The 23,424-nt window shown below is 44.3% G+C and overlaps 1 protein-coding gene across 1 annotated transcript in view; it reads left to right on the top strand.

Moving 5' to 3' along the window:
* Positions 1–23,424, top strand: part of MVP (major vault protein) — a gene marked incomplete at its 5' end in the record, with an annotated part of 45,576 nt that overhangs the window by 16,493 nt on the left and 5,659 nt on the right. The window contains 11 exon segments of the mRNA XM_073635989.1: positions 2,156–2,276; positions 3,541–3,672; positions 3,887–3,981; positions 6,718–6,954; positions 8,209–8,334; positions 8,414–8,572; positions 11,986–12,224; positions 14,170–14,367; positions 14,455–14,599; positions 16,549–16,760; positions 17,979–18,095. Coding sequence (XP_073492090.1) covers positions 2,156–2,276; positions 3,541–3,672; positions 3,887–3,981; positions 6,718–6,954; positions 8,209–8,334; positions 8,414–8,572; positions 11,986–12,224; positions 14,170–14,367; positions 14,455–14,599; positions 16,549–16,760; positions 17,979–18,095 — 1,781 coding nt within the window.

Genomic DNA, 23,424 nt, shown 5'->3' on the forward strand with positions numbered 1-23,424 from the left:
TATTCTGCTACTACCACGACTCCTTCGCAGGATCAGGCAGGAAAGGAAGTCGGTACTTCTGGTGGCCCCGGCTTGGCCCAGAAGGACTTGGTATGCAGAAATAGTAAGGATGACGTAGGTTCCCCGTGGACACTACCGGAACGCCCAGACCTGTTATCTCAAGGTCCAGTGTTCCATCCTGCCTTACAAACGATAAATTTGACGGTTTGGCTATTGAGACCCACGTTCTGAAGAGTCGTGGGCTCTCAGGTCCTGTCATATCTACCTTGATTAATGCAAGGAAGCCAGCTTCCAGGATGATTTATCATAGAGTCTGGAAAGCTTATATAACCTGGTGTGAATCCAGAGGTTGGCATCCCAGGAAATATGTCATAGGTAGAATCCTTGATTTTCTACAGATGGGATTAGAGATGAAGCTGGCCTTGAGTACCATCAAGGGCCAGGTCTCTGCTTTATCAGTATTATTTCAGCGGCCACTTGCTTCGCATTCTTTGGTCCGAAACTTTATGCAGGGGGTGATGCGTCTTAATCCTCCGGTTAAAGCGCCCCTAAACCCCTGGGACTTGAATTTGGTCCTGGCTGTGTTACAGAAACGGCCTTTTGAACCAATAAGTCAGATTCCTTTGGTCTTGTTGACAAGGAAATTAATTTTTCTGGTGGCCATCTCTTCTGCTAGAAGAGTATCAGAATTAGCAGCTCTTTCCTGTAAGGAGCCTTATTTGATTATACACAAGGATAGAGTGGTACTACGCCCTCATCCTAGTTTTTTTACCGAAGGTGGTTTCTGATTTTCATTTAAACCAAGACATTGTTCTACCTTCCTTTTTTCCAGATCCCTGTTCTCCGGAAGAGAGATCTCTACATTCGTTGGATGTAGTAAGAGCAGTTAAGGCCTATCTAGGGGCAACTACTCAGATCCGCAAGACGGATGTTTTGTTTGTGCTGCCAGAGGGTCCCAATAGAGGACAGGCAGCGTCAAAAGCTACCATTTCTAAATGGATTCGACAGTTGATCATTCAAGCTTACGGTTTGAAACAGAAGATTCCTCCGTTTCAGATCAGGGCACATTCCACAAGGGCTATTGGTGCTTCTTGGGCAGTGCATCACCGGGCCTCTATGGCTCAAATCTGCAAGGCCGCAACCTGGTCTTCAGTTCATACATTCACCAGATTCTATCAGGTGGATGTGAGAAGGCATGAGGATATCGCCTTTGGGCGTAGTGTGCTGCAGGCAGCAGTACAGGGTCCTCAGGTCTGATTGCACCCTACTTGGTCGTGGTTCCCCCCCCCTCAGGTAGCATTGCTCTGGGACATCCCATCAGTAATTACTGTGGCTCTGTGTCCCGTGATGTTCGAGAAAGAAAATAGGATTTTTTAAAACAGCTTACCTGTAAAATCCTTTTCTTTCGAAGGACATCACGGGACACAGAGGTCCCACCCCTCTTCTAATACACTATATTGCTTGGCTACAAAACTGAGGTATCCCTGCAAGGGGGAGGGATTATATAGGGGTTGAACTTCCTGATAGGGTGTGCCAGTGTCCAATCACCAGTGATACCTATATAACCCATCAGTAATTACTGTGGCTCTGTGTCCCGTGATGTCCTTCGAAAGAAAAGGATTTTACAGGTAAGCTGTTTTAAAAAATCCTATTTTTCCTGGATACTGATTGGGATATAATCACAAAATGAACAGGCTGCATGCACTCTGATCAGAAAGCAGCAAATTTACTGTGGCACGCCTTCCTCCCCATAGGCAATAATGCATCACTGTAGCTGATGCATTTTCTCTATCATGAATTGCTTGGTGTTTATTGGGCAGCAAAGTAGGAAATCAGCCATGTGTGTGGACACTGAGTGAAGCACACATCTCTGGCCATAATTCTTAGACATCTAAAGAGAGGTGTGTGTGTGGCCCCCATTCACACTTAGTTCTTCATTAAACTCACATGTTGAGGCAGATATTGTTAGGACGCCCTTTGATGTCTGTAGTGAAAATGTGTAGATCTGGGGGGGGACGAGGCAATTTATTAAACTGTGGAGATCTGCCTGCCTATAGCCAACCAAATCTAAAGGACTGTAGTGAGAATTTGAATGTATGAGAATTTGGATTATTCATGGGAGATCATTTCTGTATGCTTTTCCATTCTGGTGTAGGGAGTCCAACCGTTGACTGTGGTCCTCGCCAACACCGCGCTGCACCTGAAAGCCCTGCTGGACTTTGAAGATGACAACGAGAAGTTTGTGGCGGGTGATGAGTGGCTGTTTGAAGGCCCAGGTAGGGAACTTTGCTGACTTCTGGGGGCCCCAACAGGGACCTCTCCCCAATGGGATTCCTACTTCTTAGCCATGATAGCCATTGCAAAGGCAAGTGGTGGTGTCACACTTCAACAATGAGATCTCGCCAAAGGGATTCACACTTCTTCTCAGCCATGGTAGCCAATGCAAAGGCAAGTGATGTTGTCCATCTCCAACAGTGAGACCTCCCCAATGGGATTCACACTTCTTGGCCATGGTGGCCATTGCAAAGGCAAGTGATGGGGTCATGCTCCAGAGAGTAAGATCTTCCCAGTGAAATGTCCTCCTCTTCTCAGCCATGGTGGTCAATGCAAAGGCAAGTGATGGTGTCACACTCCAACAGTAAGATCTCCCCAATGGGATTCTTACTTCTTAGCCATGGTGCCTATTGCAAAGGCAAGTGATAGTGTCCCACTCCAACAGTAATATCTCCCCAATGGGATTCCTACTTCTTAGCCATGGTGCCTATTGCAATGGCAAGTGATAGTGTCCCACTCTAACAGTAATATCTCCCCAATGGGATTCCTACTTCTTAGCCATGGTGGCCATTGCAAAGGCAAGGGATCGTGTCCCGCTCCAACAGTAAGATCTCATGGGATGTCCACTTCTTAGCCATGGTGCCCAATGCAAAGGCAAGTGATGGGGTCATGCTCCAGACAGTAAGATCTCCCCAGTGGAATTTCCTCCTCTTCTCAGCCATGGTGGTCAATGCAAAGGCAAGTGATGGTGTCACACTCCAACATTAAGATCTCATGGGATTCACACTTCTTAGCCACGGTGGCCAATGCAAGGGCAAGTGATGGTGTATCTCCAACAGTGAGTCCTCCCCAATAGGATTCACACTTCTTAGCCATTTCTAAGGCAAGTAATGGTGTCATGCTCCAGACAGTAAGATCTCCCCAGTAGAATTCCCACTTCTTTTCGGCCATGGTTGCCATTGTAAAGGCAAGTGATAGAGTTATGCTCCCAACAGTGGGATTACCTCTTCTGAGCCATGGTGGTCAGTGCAAAGTCAAGTGATGGTGTCACGCTCCAGCGTTGACGGTTAGTTGTAGCTTAACTGGAAAAGATAGAGAAATAACTGCATGGAACTCTTGCCACTTTCATTCTTGGGTGATTTAGAAGCCGCAAGTGCGTCACCAAATTAGTGCTGACCCAAAAAATGGATTATCAGCCAATTTTTATTTCTTAATCATGGTCTGAATTAGAGATAAATCTCCCTTTCTGAACTCTCGCCCTGCCAGGTACCTACATCCCCCGCAAGGAGGTAGAGGTGGTTCAGACCATCCAATCGAGTGTCATACGCCACAACCAGGCCATCCGCCTCCGTGCCCGCAAGGAGTGCCAGGACAGGGAGGACCATGCCCGGGTCACAGGTCAGTACCTATCTGCCATTATTTTATTTATTGAATATGATGATCCAAGTCAATGCCTGAAGTTATGTGATGCATGCAGCCCATATGGCAGCTGGCATTGGCAGCCTATTTTTCTTTTTTCCCAAAAATATATTTTTATTGGAGATTATAGAACCTTTTTACTTGAATGATGCTCAGATTCTCACCTCTGTTTGGCTGCCTCTCTGTTCCGCAGGGGAGGAGTGGCTGGTGAAAAAGGTTGGTGCCTATCTTCCGGGTGTGTATGAAGAAGTCGTAGATATTGTGGATGCTTTCGTCTTAACCGACAAGGTAAGATTAGCATTTAAGACCTCAGAAATCATATGTGTGTTGTCTGTGACCAGTATATTGTGTGTGTGTGTGGGGCCAATATTAAGTAATCACCTCTGCCTCCTGGTGACTGGATTACTGAATTACACCAATATTTTTAAGGGTTGGGGGCTAAAAACAATGATAAATAACCCAATAACCAGTGGGGACTCCCTCCCCCCCATGTGCTCAGCACATGCTCAGTTGCTCTCCATTTTTTGGCACTGTGCCGAAAATTAAGGCCCTAAAGGCCGATCTGCTGACAATCTAAATATTTACTGCTGCTCAGGGGCTCTGGGCTTCAGCAAAATGGCCGCCTACAGCAAGAAGAAACAGGAGCAATGCTGGAGACTATTTACAGCACACACTCATTTTGGTAGCATAATTATTCATGTGGAATGTACAGTATGTTTCTTGCTAAAGAACATTATTTTTCATCCAGTTGTTTTGGATAAAGTTCCGCTTTTCAGAACTTGACGGCTTTTGGACAGAGTTGCCCACGATGACTCCAGGAGTTCCGGCTTTCGGACTCCAATCCCTGGCTGCTGAGTGACAGGCGTGATATGGGCTTTGTTCTCAGCAGTCAGAGCGGGGGGGGGGCAGAAAGCAATGTCCTTTTGTGGAGCAGATACCTGGTGCTGGAACATACTGCACACAGAAGATGTAACTTGCAGATAATTGCATGTGGCTGCAGACATGATAATCGCTTAGTTGGTACTTTAGCCAAAATGTGATAAGAATCCGATATTCTGAATCTGAACTGTGGGGGGAGTTGTCACAATGACTCAGATCAGTTGCTGCGATCCAGGTGTGTCTCCCCAGCAACTGTCTGATCATTGATCTTTGTACAGGAAGAGAGCATTTTATTGCCTGACATCACCAGCATGAAATGTAATCAGAAGATCCGGCTGTTAAAGGACCAATTTCACCGATAACCTCGCCTGTCCTAAGTCCACCCGCCCCCTCGCGATACCAGTCCTGGCTGTATATAGAGACTGACTGTACAGATGGAAGCTTAAATTTGCCAATACGCAGTTACATTACCAGTGTATAGACTTTAATATTTTACTCTTAAACCTGAACTCCAGAAAAAAATCTGTCATGGATGTCCAGGAGACGGCGCCGTTCCTTGGATGTTCGGCCCCCCTCCTCCTGCGACCCCCCCCCCCTGCAGCCGGGCCAGTTAGAAAGTTGCGCACGCTTCGTGCATTCGCAGTAGGGAAACCGGATGTGAAACCGAAAGGCTTCACTGCTGGTTTCCTTTGTCACGGAACCCCGTCGCAACACCACTCTGCTTGAGTGCTTCCATCAGTATATCGCTTCCTAAGCTCTGGAACCAGAGATCATGCCAGGGCCCATAGTCGGTGGGCAAGAGGCTAGCATTCAGTCACCTCCAAAAGCCTCTGTCCTGGGGGAGTCTGTCACATCCCTTACCAGGAATTGCGGCGGAAGCACCAGACAGCCGATCCAAAAATCGGCTGGGGTGCCCACATGGCGGGCTCCCTGGACAGGTATTTGTCCATATATTAATAGTCAGCAGCTACAGTATTTGCAGCTGCTGACTTTTAATCCCCCCCCCCCCCCCCCAGGCGGATTTCCACTTTGAAAAGCTACATATTTTATAAATGAATACAAATAAATGGCATATATTACAGCATATATCTGTCGGAATTGAAAATTGGCATCAATTATAGCTGAGAAAAGGTCAAACATGGCTTTCCTTGGCTAGAAATCATTAAACCATGAGTTATACGGATTGTTGAACTTCTGTTGATGGTTCTTCACTATGCCGTGTCCCCATTCACTTATCCAAAGATCTATAACTGGCCACACATGACAATCTACCTGGACAATCTTCTTTGGATTAACCAACACCCCCCATAGTGAGAGGGTCTGCATCAGCCTTTCTCAACCTTTTCAGCACAGAGGAACCCTTGAAATAACTTTCCGGTCTCAGGGAACCCCTGCTAAAAATGACTATATCTACAACTCATGATACATTCGTGTGATGGTCAATGGGAAGAATGCTCCTTAGAATGCTCCAATGACTTGTGGTCATTGGGAGGGATTATCCCCTTACAGATGGCTAAAAAGACCAATGTTGTCATTGGGAACTTATCTGAGAGGCAGAAATTGCTCATTACTCATGGAACCCCCAGCAACCTCTGGAGGAACCCTAGAGTTCATGGAACTCTGGTTGGGAAATCTTGGTCTGCATGACTGGATATAAATTCAATAGATTGTTTGGGTAGCCTCTTTTGGCTAAATCATTGTTGGTCAATATAAAGAGATTGTACAATCATATTGAAACTTGCATAGAACATTTTGGATGAACTTTTGAGGACCCAGCAGAATGATGGCAGCATAACCCGGCATGCTTGACTGTGGCTTAGATAGCTTAGTAATATAGTGACAACACTTGAACTCGTCTTATTTTTGGGCAAAAATCTATCCCAGTCCATCCATTCTTCATCCAAGATTGGTCAGCCAATTGGTCTTACTCTTTTTGATTTTGTTTAGTGTAAAGAATCCTTTCTTCTTTCTTCTTCTTTCTTCTTCTTTCTTCTTCTTTCTTCTTCTTTCTTCTTCTTTCTTCTTCTTTCTTTCTTCTTTCTTTCTTCTTTCTTCTTCTTTCTTTCTTCTTTCTTCTTTCTTCTCACACAACTATAGATTTGGTCTTGCTTTTCCTAAATGTCTTTTTTTTTCTTAATGTTGTAGAAAGCGCTGCACATTCGTGCAACCAAGACGTTCCGCGATGATAAGGGTAACTTACGTCGTACGGGAGAAGAGTGGCTGGTGACCATGGAGGACAGTGAAGCGTACATCCCCAACGTGTATGAGGAGGTGGTGGGGGTGGTTGACATCACCACTCTGAATAGCCGTCAGTACTGCGTTATCCTGGATCCGGTGGGAGCTGATGGCAAGCTGCAACTTGGACAAAAGAGGGTTGTGAAGGTGGGAGATATGGCACCTGGCTTGGCATTGGCTTTTAAAACTGCGATGTAAAGCCAGAGTTTGGCTATATGTGCATTGATTGAATAATTCAAGTTGATTGTCCCATGGCCCAAAAGGACCTTTTTTTTTTTTTCCATGGGAATTTACAGAAGGAAAGACCTGTTAATAGCAGTGCCCAGTTGTAACATTGGGTAGTTATTTTGGGTCTCCACTGCAGTAAAGTTTATATCTCCAGCAGTCTCTGTTAGTTCCTGCATTTTCTTAGGTCCACCTCTTCCTTTAGTCTCTTTTCCCACCACTTCCTAACATGCTAATTGATTAGCAAATTTATTGCCATCCTCGGTGCAAACTATGATATTCCAGTGGACCCATTGTATAGTCGCTATAACTGACCAAAGACTAATGCTTGTATGTATGGGATTGGGCAACCAACAATGGAGATGAGTACCTAGCACCAGACTCCTCATCTGCTAATCATCCCGGAGATCCCTTGAGAATGAGCTTAATGAGATATAATGAGAACAGGGATCAGGCTTGGCCCTTGTGTGGACAGATTGCATTGCTGCCTTGTCTTAACGTAAGTCCCAACAGCAGGCTCTATCCGAGGCAGTAGGACATCTTTTAACAGTTGGTTGACCTCAAGCTCCTAACTGTTAACCAGAAACTAGCAAAAAGCCCTGTAGAAACTCAGCAGTTGTAGAGCTTTACTTTGCATTGACCTGTGCTTCCAATGGTCATTTGGGGAGACCTGGAATTGGGCAACATGACGATTGGTTAGCACAATTTTTGCCATGCTCCATGCCAACTATGATATACTGATTTAACGCCATCCTGATGGAGTAGTTGCTATACTTGATCGAGGTTAATGCCTCTATGTATATGGGCTGTGCAACCAACAATGGAGAAGGGTACCTGACGCCAAGCTTCTCCTATCTACTGATCACTCTGGAGCTCTTTTGATGGCAACCATAATTGTTGTTCTTTTCTTTTAGGGACCTTGTGAGGTAGCACAGGCAATATGAAGGGCTCTTGAGGACAGGTTGCATTGCCGTCTTGTCTCAGGTCCCATCATAAGGCCCAGTTTGTAGGCCATATGTTCCGATTCTTGGCCATAAATTCAATCAAAATTTAGCAGAGCGCACATTAGGAACCCAAAAGTAGGAGACCTCCACCCTTATGGACCTTATTCATTGTCTTCCTATATTTACAGTTCTACTGTGTCGCCACCAGACTAATGTAGGTCTCCATTTGCAGGGTGAGAAGTCATTTTTCCTGCAGCCGGGTGAGAGCCTAGAAGAGGGAATCCAAGATGTCTACATCCTGTCCGAGGAGGAGGGATTGGTGCTCAGAGCTCTGCAGGTCCTGGAGGAGAAAGATGAGGTAACGTAGTATTTTTACAGATTTATATCTGTTACTTCAGATGTCCAGAGGCTCACTGTAGTCCATTATTTCCTGCCAGGATGGGAATGATGTTGAGCGGAAGCCAGGTGACCGTTGGATGATTCGAGGCCCACTGGAGTATGTGCCTCCGGTGGAGGTGGAGGTTGTAATTAGGAGGGACTCTATACCTCTGGATGAAAATGAAGGCATCTATGTACGAGACATCAAGACTGGAAAGGTGAGAATGGCTGGTAGCAATCTTTGTTAATATCATCACTGATTGCAGTTCACATTGGTCATCATTCATGAACTTGCGTGTTGTTTTTTTTCTCTAAACCTTGTATAGAGGCCTATACTCAAAAAGGAACATTCAGAACTTTTTCCCCTAGTTTTGGGAGCATGATGAAGCTCTCAAGTTTTTATTGTTGTATGTGTCTCCATTAGGGAGATTTGTCCTCTCTTCCTGTCCTATTCACAACATTGTCACGTGGACAGGAAGTGAGGCTGAATCTCTGAAAGAGGAACAGAACAGCAGTTCTAATTTGGAAGGGGCTAGAACCTGCATAGGGATTCTCTATTTCCCCATTGGATGTTCTTGTACTAGCTGCTATGTTGTCACCATACTGGGATCTGTGGAAAACCTTAATAGGCCATAGACAGCAATAAAACGTTGAAAATCTTACCCTCCTCCACTGTGTCCTAAACTGAAAAAGCAAGTTCTGGCTGGAGTTAATGTGAATGGTATCTGGACATTGTAATGACAGCGGTGCAGTCATGCATTTTTCATTTTATATCTTATCCAAGCCACTTCTTTGGTTCTAATGAGCATCCAGAAGATACCCCTCCATCTATAGCCACACAGGTAGCACAGACACATATATCTAATCACTATAGAATGCGTCAAGGCAGATACTGACTGTTCAAGAACTGGATGGAAGGCGTGGAAGTTGTGGACCCACCCTGTGAGTGGCATAATCCATGGTGGCTGGAAGTCTGAGCATGTGTCAATCATTCCATTCATCTATGCAGACTTCTTGACCCTCAAGGATGGGATGATGTTACTCGAATGGGATGGGGGAGGGGGCACAACTTATCACACCTTCCATGCAGTTTTTGGACAATCAGTATCTGCCTTGACACACACTCTATAGCAGTGATGGCGAACCTTGGCACCCCAGATGTTTTGGAACTACTGATTTTCCATGATGCTCAGCTACACTGCAGAGTACATGAGTATCATGGGAAATGTAGTTCCAAAACATCTGGAGTGCCAAGGTTCTCCATCACTGCTCTATGGTGATTAGATGAAGGTGTCTGTACTACTTGTGTGGATATAAATGTTGAGGTATCTTCCTGACACTCATTAGAACTGGAGAAGTGACTTGGAGAAGTTACGGAAAAGTTTTCAACTTTACAAAACAAGTCTGGATGAATGTGATGACTATTACTTTCTAGCTTTTGGTTGATGTTTCCGTCTTGCTCAGGTCCACTTTTACCCCTCAACACGAGAGATATGACTCCATATGATCACTGACTACTAACTCCTACACATAAGAGGTTCAGCTGTTGTCACTCCACTCCAGGGGACAGGAATAGCTCAATGTAGACCGCAAGATAAATCCCGCCACTGCTGAATCCTCCGGAATAACTGATCACTCTCACAGATAATGAAAGCAATATAATATTGTTATTTTTTGCATAATTAAATCTGAGGCCCGCAATTTTCTACTGTATAAAAAGACACAAAATCATGTTTCACAGCCAATGCTTTATTGTGATTGGTTGTGCTATGCCGCCACAGGAATCCCAGCAATCGCCAGTTAATCCCGATCATTCACGGTAGTAACAGCTGCAGCTACAGCAAGAAAAATAAATAATTAAAGCACAAAAAAAGGAAACGCATGGCAGAGTTTTACAGGACTCCAAGGCTAGGTTGGCACTTTTGCACGGTGAGGACACATGCGAAAATGCACATGTTGCACATTGGGGTGCTGCAGTGACATTAATTCTTGATGACACTATACGCACTTTGCCAATGCACACGTGTTTTACATTTTACTTTCAGCAATGATGGTAAACGGGACAGATAGAGAGGGTAAATCTCACTAACTGGGGCAGAAGTAGTAATAAAAACCGACAGGTGTTCCACACATACTAGCACTATATGTCATACTTGCTTAAATAAATGATCACTCCAGTGGCGACCTGTCACCGCTGACAGGGATTCCTTCTGGGTTCACAGCTGTTTTGAATGGCCGAAGCACAATGAAGTCGCTCCCGCCCATGCACTGGGAGTCACGGCCGCAGCTCAGAGCTCTGAAGGGACGGCATGACATCACTGGCTTGCTGCTCACTAGAATATTAATTTTACCTACAGGTAAGCTTTATTATAAGGCTGCCTGTAGGTAAAAGTTGCAAAGTGGACTTTTCCCCTGTGCTGCGTTTTGTTAATTAACGTGCACCAAAGAGCTTATTTTCCGCACATTAACATGCATTGTATTTGTCTGATCGTTCAAGAAAATGTGCTGGCAATGCACCCATCTGCCAAGTTGTGTTGTGGTGCCTTTTTTAGAATTGCGGTAATCCGATGCAACAGTGTAAATCTATAAAAGTGGAGATTTTAACATTACTTTAAAGTGATTTTAAAGGCTAGTTTTTTTTTTTTTTTTTTCTTTTTAAATAACAAACATGTTATACTTACCTCCTCTGTGTGGTTTGTTTTGCACAGAGCAGCCCCGATCCTCCTCTTCTTGGGTCCCTCTTCGCTGCTTCTAGCCCTGTCCTCCTTTGAGTGCCCCTCAGCCAGCAGCTTGCTACAGGGGACACCCAAACCGAGTCAGAGTTCTGTGTATCCATTCAGACACGGAGCCCTGACCTGGCCCCACCCCCTCCCTCCCCTGATTAGCTGACTGACTTTGATTGACAACAGCGGGAGCCATTGGCGCCGCTGCACTGTCTAAGCCAATCGGGAGGAGTGTCCTGGATGGCTGAGGGGATCGTGGACATCGATGGAGAGAGAAGGGGCTCAGGTAGGTAATTAGGGGGGTGCTGGGGGTGGCTGCTACACACAGAAGGTTTTTTTTATCTTAATGCATAGAGTGCATTACGATAAAAAAAAAAAACCTTCTGCCTTTACAACTCCTTTTAACTCCTAAATAAAAAATAAAAAAAATTGGATGGGATTAACGAATATCAGTGTCGCCTCCACCTAACAGTCAGATCCAGAGTTTCATGGTCCGGGCATTCTTCACCAGTGGTACGGCTCGGTTCACACTGTTGCAATACGACTTTCAGTGCGATTATGTAGTGCTACTTGGATTTCGTTTGTATATCTTATGGGGCCATGCTTGAATCACTCCAAAGTAGCACAGGAACCTTTTCCAAAATCACTCCATGCTGAGTCAAGGGGAACGGACAGCATTGAAAAAAATTAATTTCTAGTGTCATGCGATTCTGTGCGAAAAAAGATGCACCCAAAATCACACTAGTGTGAACCAGTCTAACCTATAGCCAGGGGGTTAGTATTTACCCTTCTGGCGCCTTGAGTGAAGAGAACAGTCGTAGACATGACTTTTTGGAACATTGTAGAATTTGTAATCTAGTCCACCCCCATGGTTCCACATTCAGTGGTTTATAAATCTGTCCCCCCAGGTCCGTTCCGTGGTAGGACACACATACATGCTGACCCAAGATGAGGAGCTGTGGGAGAAGGAGCTGCCTGGCAATGTGGAGGCTCTGCTGGCCTCTGGAAAGGACCCCGTGGCCGACCGGTCCGAAAGAGGGCGGCAATCCCAGGAGGCCGAGCCGCGAGACAAAACGAGGGCCGTCACCTACCGCGTACCGCACAACGCCGCTGTCCAAGTCTACGACTACCGCGAGAAGAAGGCCAGGTAAGCTTAGTGTACATGGGTCACCCCTAATAAAATATATGGCTCACATGGAGTGATCATTTAAAAAAAAAAAACTACTCATTGACTGGCTGAGCAGGACTTTCACAAGGCCTCTGGACAGGAAGGCTGCCTCTTGCTGATCATTTTAGATGTTAAATGCTTGAACTCTGCCTCTCTGAGATCTACATCTCTACAGTGCCTTGAAAAAGTATTCATACCCCTTGAAATTTTTCACATTTTTGTCAAGTTAAACCCAAAAACATAAATGTATTTTATTGGGATTTTATGTGATAGACCAACACAAACACATGGGGTATGAATACTTTTAGGCACTGTATATGTGTAATGCTTCCAGTGGACCATGGGAGGGGCAGAGCCAGTGAGTGAATATTTTGATGCACCGAGAATAAGCATATTTAGATTAACAACTTGCGGACCGCCCGCTGACGTTGTACGTCAGTACTTTGACATAGAATACCAGGGTTATGGCAGCAGATAGCGAGATCACTTTTATCGGGGGGGGTGGGAGAGGGCCCCCCCCCCCCCGCCGCTCTCCGCCGCTTACCGGAGTTGTCGGTAGCGGTGAAGCCGATCGAGTCCTCTCCCCTCTGAGGCATGGAACCGAGTAAAAAGATGGCCCCCCGCTTGGCTCCATAACATTGGATGACAGAAGCGATGTCAAATGTCACTTCCGCCCAGTGGTCTTAAAGGGGGATTTTTTTTTTTTTTTTTTGAAAAATAAAAAAGACTTTATTTTGAATTGCATTTTAGTCTAAATATGAGATGTGAGGTCTTTTTGACCCTGAGATCTCATATTTAAGAGGTCCTGTCATGCTTTTTTCTATTACAAATTTTTTTTAAAAGGACAGTGTAAAAATAAAAAGTAAAATTAAATGGGGGGGGGGAAAAAACGTCCCGTCAAACTCGCGCGCAGAAGCAACCGCATACGCAAGTCGCGCCCGCATACGAAAACTGTGTTCAAACTACAAATGTGAGGTATCCCTGTGATCATTAGAGCGAGAACAATAATTCTAGCCCTAGACCGCCTCTGTAACTCAAAACATGCAACCTGTAGAAATTTTTAAACGTCGCCTATGAAGATTTTTAAGGGTCAAAGTTTGTCGCCATTCCACGAGCAGGTGCAGTTTTGAAGCGTGACATGTTGGGTATTCATTTACTCGGTGTAACATTATCTTTGACAATATACACTCAAAGTGTATTTTTTCCAAAAAAAATGCGCTTGTAAGACCGCTGCGCAAGTATTGCAACGACTGCCATTTTATTCTATAGGGTGTCTGAAAAAAATATATATAATGTTTGGGGGTAATTTTCTAGCAAAAAAAAAAAAAAAATATTTTTTAACTTGTAAACACCAAGTTTGAAAAATAGGCTTGGTCCTTAAGTGGTTAAAGAGACTTGGTGGGTGGGGCTGGGAACCCCAGGACTGCAGAATGTAGGTGTTCCAGTATTTATAGGTTATTGGCTTAATCTACTCCTTTTCTGGATAAAATACAAATTTCTCTTCTGATTTCCAACTTTGTTGACTTACAACTGTCGCTTAAAGTCCCCCACAACTGCCACCTAAAAAATGTCCCACTCTCGTCAATAGATGTACTTGTGTTTTACATTGCAGTGAACACTAAGGAAGGCATGAAGGGTGATGTGACTGCTTAAGTCCCCCACTATAAGGCTGGATTTACACCTATGCATTTTTTGTGCTTTTTGCATTTTGCAGATTTGCACTACAGTCCATTTCTCATGGTTTCCTATGGAACATGTTCTGTAGTGCAAATCTGCAAAATGCAAAACGCACTAAAAATGCATAGGTGCGAATCCAGCCTAAGAAGCCATTAGAAGATTCCAGATATCAGCACCCGCCCATAACTGAAATACCAATATTGGGTAGGCTCAGCTTTTGTCTAATTGCACTCTCCTCTTCCTCCAGGGTGGTGTTTGGCCCGGAGTTGGTGATTCTCGGCCCAGACGAGCAGTTCACAGTGCTCAGCCTCTCCGGAGGGAAACCCAAACGGTCGAACGTCATCAAGGCCATATGCCTTCTCCTGGGACCGGACTTCTGCACCGATCTTATCAATATAGAGACCGCTGACCACGCCAGGCTCCAGATCCAGCTGTCCTACAACTGGTGAGACCCACCGAAAGTCTGGAGCACTTGTGTCCTAATGTTACCATGTTCTGTTCTAACTCTCGGCTCTATAAATACATTTCACAGGCATTTTGAAATAAAAGATAAGACAGACTCTGCTGAGGCTTCTAATATTTTCAGCGTTCCGGATTTTGTGGGCGACGCATGCAAAGCCATCGCCTCCCGTATCAGAGGGGCCGTGGCCTCTGTGCAGTTCGATGACTTCCACAAGGTAAGTGACCATCTGCCTGGCTCCGGATTGGTTTCAAGGTGTGCGTCTCAACTGCCTGGCTTGGGAATTAGTCACGTAGGGTGTGTTTTCGAGGGGCTTTAAAGGGAAAAATTCTTCTGTCTGACATCAGTTTGGGATGCTTTGACCACATTTTCATTCTGGTTTATACAGAGCGGCGAAGAGCAAAGTGTCATTGTACTTAGAGCCAGAGTGTCAGGGTGTCATTTTACTGGGGCCCCGGGCATCTGTGTGTCATTTAATCTGGAAGTCCCAAGTAACAGGATGTCATTGTTCTGAGAGTCTGGGTATCTGTGTCATTGCTATTAGAGCCCCAAGGGTCAAGGTGTCATTGTTCTGGAACCAGGAAAGTCGGGGTCTCATTGTCCTTAGACATGGTGTCATGGTTCCTACACCCCGAGTATCAATATGTCATTGTCCTGACACCCTAAATATTTGTGAGTCATTGCTCTGGGAGCACCAGGATTGGGGTGTAATTATTCTGAGAACACTAAGGGTTGGGTACATTGTTCTGGGACCCCAGATGTCAGGATCTCATTGTTGTGGGAGCCCCACAGCTAAGGTGTCATTGTTCTGGATCCCTGGATGTCAGGGTGTCAATGTCCTTAGACAATGTGCCATTGATCTGGGAGTGCAAGGGGTTGGGGTATAATTTTTATTGGACCCCAGACATCAGGATCTCATTGTTTTGGGAGCCCCAATGTTCATTGTTCTGGGACCCTGGTTGTCAGGATGCCATTGTCCTTAGACATGGTGTCATGATTTCTAGACCCTGAGTATCAATATGTAATTGTTCTGGGAGCCCCACGAGTCACAGGGTGTCATTGTCCTGAGACCTTGAATATTTGTGAGACACTGTTCTGGGAGCCCCAAGGGTCAAGGTGTCGTTATTATGGGAGTGTATTTATTCTGAGAATCCCACGGGTTGGGTTCATTGTTATGGGACCCTAGATGTCAGGATATCATTGTTCTGGGAACCCCATGGGCTAAGGTGTCATTGTCCTTAGACATGGTGTCACGATGCCTAGACCCTGAGTATCAATATGTCATTGTTCTGGAACCCCAGATGTCAGGATCTCATTGTTCTGGGAGCCCCAAGGGTTAGGATGTCATTCTGGGACCATGAATGTCAGAGTGTCATTGTCCTTAGACATGGTGTCATGGTGCCTAGAACACTGAGTATCAATATGTTATTGTTCTGAGAGCCCCAGTGGTTGTGGTATCCTTTTTCTTGGACGCCAGACATCAGAATGTCTGTGTTTTCGGAGCCCCAAGAGTCAGGGTGTCAGTATCCTGAGACTCCGAATATATGTGCGTCAGGGTTCTGGGAGCACCAGGGTTGGGGTGTAAATATTCAGAGAGCCCCAAGGGTTGGGTTCATTGTTCTGGGTCCCCAGATGTCAGGATCTCATTTGTTCTTTGAGCCCCAAGGGTCAAGGTGTAATTTTTCTGAAACCCCCAGGGGTCGGAGTGTCATTGTCCTGGGACCCCAGATGTCAGCCTTAATTCCTAGACCCTGAGAATCAATGTGTCGTTCCGGAAGCCCCGAGAGTCATGGTGGTGTTCTGGGAGCCCTAGAATCGGATTGCCTTTTTACCGAGAGCCCCAAGGGTTGGGATATTCTTGATCTGGGACCCCAGATTTCAGAGTGTCGTTTTACTGGGAGCCTCAAGGGTTGGGGTGTCCTTGTTCTGCCAGCTTCAAGGGTTGGGGTGTCATATTGGGACCACGAGTGCCAATGTTCTGGTAACTTGAATTTCATGGCGTCATTGTACTGGGATCCCAGTGTTATGTCATTATTTTGTGGCCCTGGGTGTCTGCATGTCATTGTCCTGTGATCCCTGAATGTCGGTTTGGGAGCCCCAGGTGTCATGTGTCCCCCAAACCCTAGCACCTTCTGGTGGCTGATTTTATATATCTCTCTTACACAGAACTCCAACAGGATCATCTGCTCGGCTGTGTTTGGATTCGATGATGCAGTGAAGATTCGAAGCTCCTTCAAATTCCCACAGAACAATCTGGTCATTACCAGCGTGGACATTCAGTCGGTGGAGCCGGTAGATCAGCGCACCAGAGACTCACTGCAGAAGAGCGTCCAGCTGGCTATAGAGATCACCACCAACTCCCAAGAGGCCACGGCCAGGTGAGAGCACACTGGGACTTGTAGTTCCACAACACCAAGAGAGCCAAGATGACTTTTGTCACCAGGATGGGAAGTGAGGGGAAATCTCCCAGATGGGGACTGGGATAGTAATAAAACCTGATAGAGGTTACCACCCGTTCCCACTTAATACAAAAATATTTTGTTCGTGTTTTGTATGAAGTATAACTTGAAAAAATAATTGGAGAAAATGTTGTTCAGCTCTGCCTACATCAGATATAAACTGAAAAAGCAGATTATTGATCTACCAATACACAAAAAAGTTACATTGATCTATGGCCGTGCCGGGAGAAAGCTTGTCTTATGTGTAACTCAATACAGATCACAAGCTTGGCACATTAGGCCTACTGCGTATGCGGAAAATAGGCTGCAAATGACCCTGAACCAAAATAGATGCAGGAAATTGAATTTGCAAGGACTGCATTCGAACAAGGCAAAACAATGCACAACCACAGAGCCACCTAGTGGACACTGCATAGAACAACATAGAGAAAAAAAACACAAACACAGTGCCACCTAGTGGATGCTGCATAGAACAACAAATAGAAACCCCAACCACAGTGCCACTTTGTGGCTATTATCTGGAACAGCGGTCTCCAAAACTTTCTAAACAAATGGGCAATTTGCTGTCATTCGGGGGGTGGGGGGGCGGCGGTGGCAGACTGAAGCCATTGTGAGTAAAAATTGTCCTGGTGTTAGTGGGAGTAAACAATACGTCTTTGATAATAGGGGGAGGAATAGTGCCCAATTGTTTGGTGTCAATGGGGGAAATAGGGACCCATTGCTGATGTCAGTAGCAGGAATTATGCTCCATTGTTTGTATCTGTATCTGTGGGAGGAAAAAGTTCCCCAAGAGCCAGATAAAGGCAAGCAAAGGGCCGCAACTGGCCCGTGAGCCCCAGCTTGGAGACCGCTGATCTTCTAGAACAAAGGAAGTGCACGATTGGCAAAAAATGTATCCACAGTGACACTAAGAAAGCAAAATGGATCAATAGTGCCACCTTGTGGGCATTTTATGGAACACAAAAAAATACTTCCACGGTGCCTGTTAGATGTGCTATTGCCATCTAATGGTAGAAGAATGTATTACACTATTATACAGTAATATATATATATATATATATATTTTAATCCAATACATCTGTAGAGCTGTGTGTGTGTGTGTATATGCACATTAAAGCTTTATATATCTCTGTGCAGACATGAAGCAGAACGTTTGGAACAAGAAGCAAAAGGTCGCCTGGAGCGCCAGCGTATCACTGATCAAGCCGAGGCGGAGAGAGCCCGCAAGGAGCTTCTAGAGCTGGAAGCCCTCAGGTAGGTGGGCATAGGAGGACTTTATTGGGTGAATTGATGTAGGCTCATTTTATTCTATGCTGATCTGCCACCTGGGATTTCAGGGAGAGGATGAGTCTTCAGTATAATTGAATGAAATGCAACCTTTGTACTGAGAGGCTTACAGAAAATCCATTTTAATGGATAATTGCTCTTAACGCTTTAATCCTTATTTATGTGTCCCCCTCTGGAAAAGGATTCACTTTGTTACCAGGGGCCTAACTTCCCTGAGTTAGGAGTTAAGCCGCACCCACCTTCAATGCCTCATCCAATAAGAGTGCCTCGGTGGTGATTAGTGATGCCCTTATTGGAAAGCAAGTGAGTGCCATTTAAGACAACAACAAGGGGCATGCGAAGAAGAGGTGTTTTTATTTTTATTTTTTTTGTGGTTATAGAAGAACTGCAGTCTGCTCACATAATTTGTAAAAAAAAAAAAAAAAATCTTTGCCATTCTGAAGCTTCCCTTTAACCACTTTTCATATTATTTTATATATACTGTGATTCTGTACTTGCCAAATATGCTGCAAAAATCTCCCTCCACTGAATCTGACTGCAGCCATTTTAACTGTGGGCAGCTGAAGCTGCTGCCTGTTCACTTCCTGGATTTACACAGACGCACACCTCCAGCTCTGCAGCCTTGCAGCTCTCACTGGCCCTCTTATTAAAGGAATTCTGGTCCTGGACAACCATCCTTGGTTAATTCAGGCAGACCACCGGGATCCTTGGATCCGTGAGAGACCACATGAGACACGGGGAAACAAGCTGGAGTGTGTTCATAAGATCTCTGACTTTATTGAATACAACAGTAGTGTATATATATATATATATATATATATATATATATATATATACCAGTAAAAATACATGTCTAAGGGTTTTTACAAAGGCTGCTTGACTAAATAACAAGAAATAGTTTATGACTTGCTGACACAGATTCGGTTTAACCACAATATCTCATATGGTGTGGTTCTATGCAAACTTTTAGGCTGATTATGGCAAAACTCGCACACACAAAATGTTCACTTCTACTGTATGTAAGATGGAAGATAATCTAAGATGGAGTCAGTTGTTTATACATTCTATTACAATCCCCTCATAAGTCATTAACATGACTTACTTTCTCTCTGCGGTAACATAATTGGCTTTCTTATCATGGTACATGCTAATGTAGGCTTTATTAGCAGCAGCGGGGTCATCCCTCCTCTCTTCCTTGCAAACTTTCAAAAGCTGAAAATACCGCATAAGCGGCTTATCCAGCCACAGCAAGGCACAAAGGAGATATATATATATATATATATATATATATATATATATATATATATATATATATATATATATATAACAAGTGATTTTAAGGTGCAGTGTGTAAATAATATACTAGATGTATACCATTAGAATGAGAGTAGTGGTTACTGAACTACTACCTGTATATATAATGGATGAAAAAATAATTTATATAGTCTGAAATTTACCGTGTAAAAAAACAAAACAAAAACAAAAACAAAAAAAAAAAAAAAAATATATATATATATATATATATATATATATATATATATATATATATATATATATATATATATGTATATATATAAAATTGAAAACTGTGTATCTGGATTCCATCACTGAGCCGTGGGATGGCTCATAAGCGTGTTTAGACTCCGTCTCACAGCTGAGTCGCACGCTCTGAGGTGAGCGGCTGTCCCAGGGGGGTCACTGGATGGCACTTGAGCATGGAATTCTGAGCACTAAGATTAATGCATGCACGTTGGATTTTTTTATGGACTTTATGTGCATTTCTTTCATATATTGGACTTTAATAATCATGTAAAACATCTTGGATTTGATATTCACACTCATTGTGTGGTACTTGGCACTTTGTTGTATTTTACACTTATCACTATGATTGATATATATATATATATATATATATATATATATATATATATATATATATATACACACATATACACAGGGGCGTAACTAGAAATAGCAGGGCCCCATAGCAAAATGTTGTATGGGGCCCCCCTGCAAACAACCCCCCCCACAGCTGCCCTAGTGTCAATGCAGTGTGACCTGTGCCACATGCAGCGTGACCTGTGCCCAATACAGCCTGGTCTGCCTGTGCCCCATACAGCCCCACCTATGCAGAGGAAGAGGCAAGCCACCCGGATCAGCAGAGAGCGGTATTGCCCGCTGTAATAGCTTTCATTTGAATTTCCTGTCTTCCCGGGGCTCATCGTCACATAGCCCCACCTTTTGGCCCGACGCCTTTGATGACGTCACATGTCCCGCATTGGATCGGCGTTCTGTCTATCAAAGGCACCTGGCCAAAAGGTGGAGCTATGTGATGTGAGCCCCGGGAACACTGGAAGTTCTAATGAAAGCTCTTACATCGGGCAATTCAGCTCTCTGCTGATACGGACAGCTCGCCTCTTCCTTTCCTCTCTCTTCCCCTGGCTGACTGAGACTGTGCCGGCGGTGCTCTTATCCTCACTGGGCCCCACTCGGCTGCGGGCCCCAGAGCGCCCGCATGGGTCGCTATGGTGGTAGTTACGCCCCTGTGTGTGTGTGTGTGTGTGTGTGTATATATGTGTGTATATATATATATATATATATTATAATTTTTTTTTTTTTTTTTACACAGTAAATTTCAGACTATATAAATGATTTTTTTCATCCATTATATATACAGGTAGTAGTTCAGTAATCGCTACTCTCATTCTAATGGTATACATCTAGTATATTATTTACACGTTGCACTTTAAAATCACTTGTTCTATATATATATATATATATATATATATATATATATATATATATATATAATATATCCTTTGTGCCTTGCTGTGGCTGGATAAGCCGCTTATGCGGTATTTTCAGTATACCTCATATGCATTAATAATCTCCAGATTGATATTTTCACCTTAGCGCAGCATATCTTTTGTATACATTGTATTGCACGGCATATGAAACGTGTTCTGTGCGGGCAGCTAGGTGATTTCCACATTTGAGGCAATATACCATTGTGGCTCGCAAAATCCCCTTTTATCTATAAACTTTCACAAGCGTGAGACAGAGAGAGAGCTGTGCATGATGTCCTAGGACTAGGCTGATGACCAGACAAGAAACAGGAAGTGGGCTGTATAAGGGATTTACTGGCAGAAAAAAAAGTTTTACTATCCAAAGTTAAAACAACAAAGGCAGAAGATTTAATAGATGGAAAGATGAAAAAATTACTAAAGGTCCGCTTTAATATCGGTCCTACCAGTCAGTGACCTTGCCTAGGCTGCGATGATGGCTATGAGTCTTTTTTTTTTTTTCAGGTAGGATGGAGCATTTCCTCAGTCTCCTCTCCACTCTGTGATTAGACTGTACATTGTAACGTTGTAGCAATTCACGAGGTACGAGGAAGCAGCAGGGGCTGCTATGTGTCAAACATTTGTAAACACAACCAAGAACTGCGCAGGCATCAGGTTTTAGACGATTGTGCCATCTAAAAGCGCTGTGTAACTTTGATGGCGCTATATCTAAAATACATAATCGTGTTAAAGAGTCAGTCCTTGAGAATTTATTGTAGCCATTGGTGGAGCCTGTAGTGACATTTCCGCGCTCTGCTCCTGCACACCTGGGTGTCATGGGTGTTCCCACCCAATGTGTGTTTTGAATACCTTTTTTTTTTTTTTTTTTATGGCTTTTGATTCCTGCCTCAACTATGGTGTGCTGGGAAGGAGGAATCTGCAAGGACTGCATTAGAACAAGAGCAAAGCACAACCGCAGAGCACTGCACAGAACAAAGAAAAAAAAAAAAACGCACACACTGCCACCTAGTGGGTGCTGCATAGAATGACAGAGAGAAAAACCCAATCACAGCGCTACCTAGTGGTATATAGAACAAAAAAGCAAAATTTCAGCACAGCGCTACCTAGTGGTATATAGAACAAAAAAGCAAAATTTCAGCACAGTGCCACCTAGTGGCTGTTGCACAGCACAAGGAAAGCTAAACACTTCCACAATGCCTGTTCGATGTGCTATTGATATCTAAGAATAGAAGAGTGTATTACACAGTAAAATATATTATTTTTCATCTTTTTTATCATTTTTCATCATTTTTTTGCTTCTGTAGAGCAGTGTGTAAATATGCACCATGAGACCGGAACAGGAAGTTTTGGAAGTTTCCATCTGTAAGGGGGGCTTGTGATTGGTTTGATGTTGGGGACAAATTATGCAAGTCCCCTTCTGGCTTCTTGTTAGATAGGACAACCATCTGCCTGTTGAGACAACATATGAAGGATCCCCTTTAAAGATGAAGGGACTTGAAGGGTACTTTCACATTGGGATGGCGGGTACATTAGCGGCTAGTTTTGGCGACATTTTAGCGGCGCTTTTCGGTTGCTAGCGGGGCACTTTTAACCCCCCCCTGCTAGCAGCCGAAGAGTTCAAATCGCCCTTTCTTCGGAAGCGCTTTTCAGGAGCTTCGGAAATGCTGCCCATTCATTTCAGTGAGCAGGGGCGGTGTAGGAGCGCTGTATACAGCACTCCTACACCGCCCCAAAGATACAGCTTGCAGGACTTTTTTTTTCCCATCCCGCAAGCGCACCGCCCCAGTGTGAAGAGCATTCGGGCTTTCACACTGGGGAGGCATGAGAGAAACTTTTCAGGTGCTTTACAGGCCCTATTTTTAGCGCTGAAACGCTTGAAAAACGCCTCAGTGTGAAAGGGGGTCTTAAGGCACCTGAAATCCACTACACCGATAAAATGTATTTATTAAATTCCATTCAAACAGACAGTGGAATATTACATAACCACCACGTAAAAAGTACATGTGTAATAATACACTAAAAACTAAAATCCGTGCAAACGCGTGAATAGTAGTGTGTCCCGCTGGTAAGTGAAGACGCGTTTCGCGGTCCACAACGGCTTCATCAGGGATTTCCGCAGGAATATCAGGAAATTTTGAAAGGGGATTTGACAGTACAAACATTAACACAAATCGGATATAACAGAATACATCATAATAGAACGGTCATTAGGCTTACCAGAACATCTGACATAAGTTTAACAACCTCTAGCTCCTGAGAGGATGTCATACACAGGATCTGACAACCAATCCCCCCAATATGGCATAAGGCAAGCCGGACACTGGACCAAACAGAGGAGAAGCGAGGACCACAGTCGGCCACACAAGCTCAGCTACAAAAAAAATGTATTAAGTATAGTAATCTAGCGTCTGAACTATTAAACAAATCGGAATGGAATTTTTAGGAGGAATGGGGATGAGCGACCCAAAACCGCCCCCCACCACCACCACCAC

Source organism: Aquarana catesbeiana, linkage group LG06, assembly GCF_042186555.1.
Source record: "Aquarana catesbeiana isolate 2022-GZ linkage group LG06, ASM4218655v1, whole genome shotgun sequence".
NCBI classification, from domain to species: Eukaryota; Metazoa; Chordata; class Amphibia; order Anura; family Ranidae; genus Aquarana; species Aquarana catesbeiana.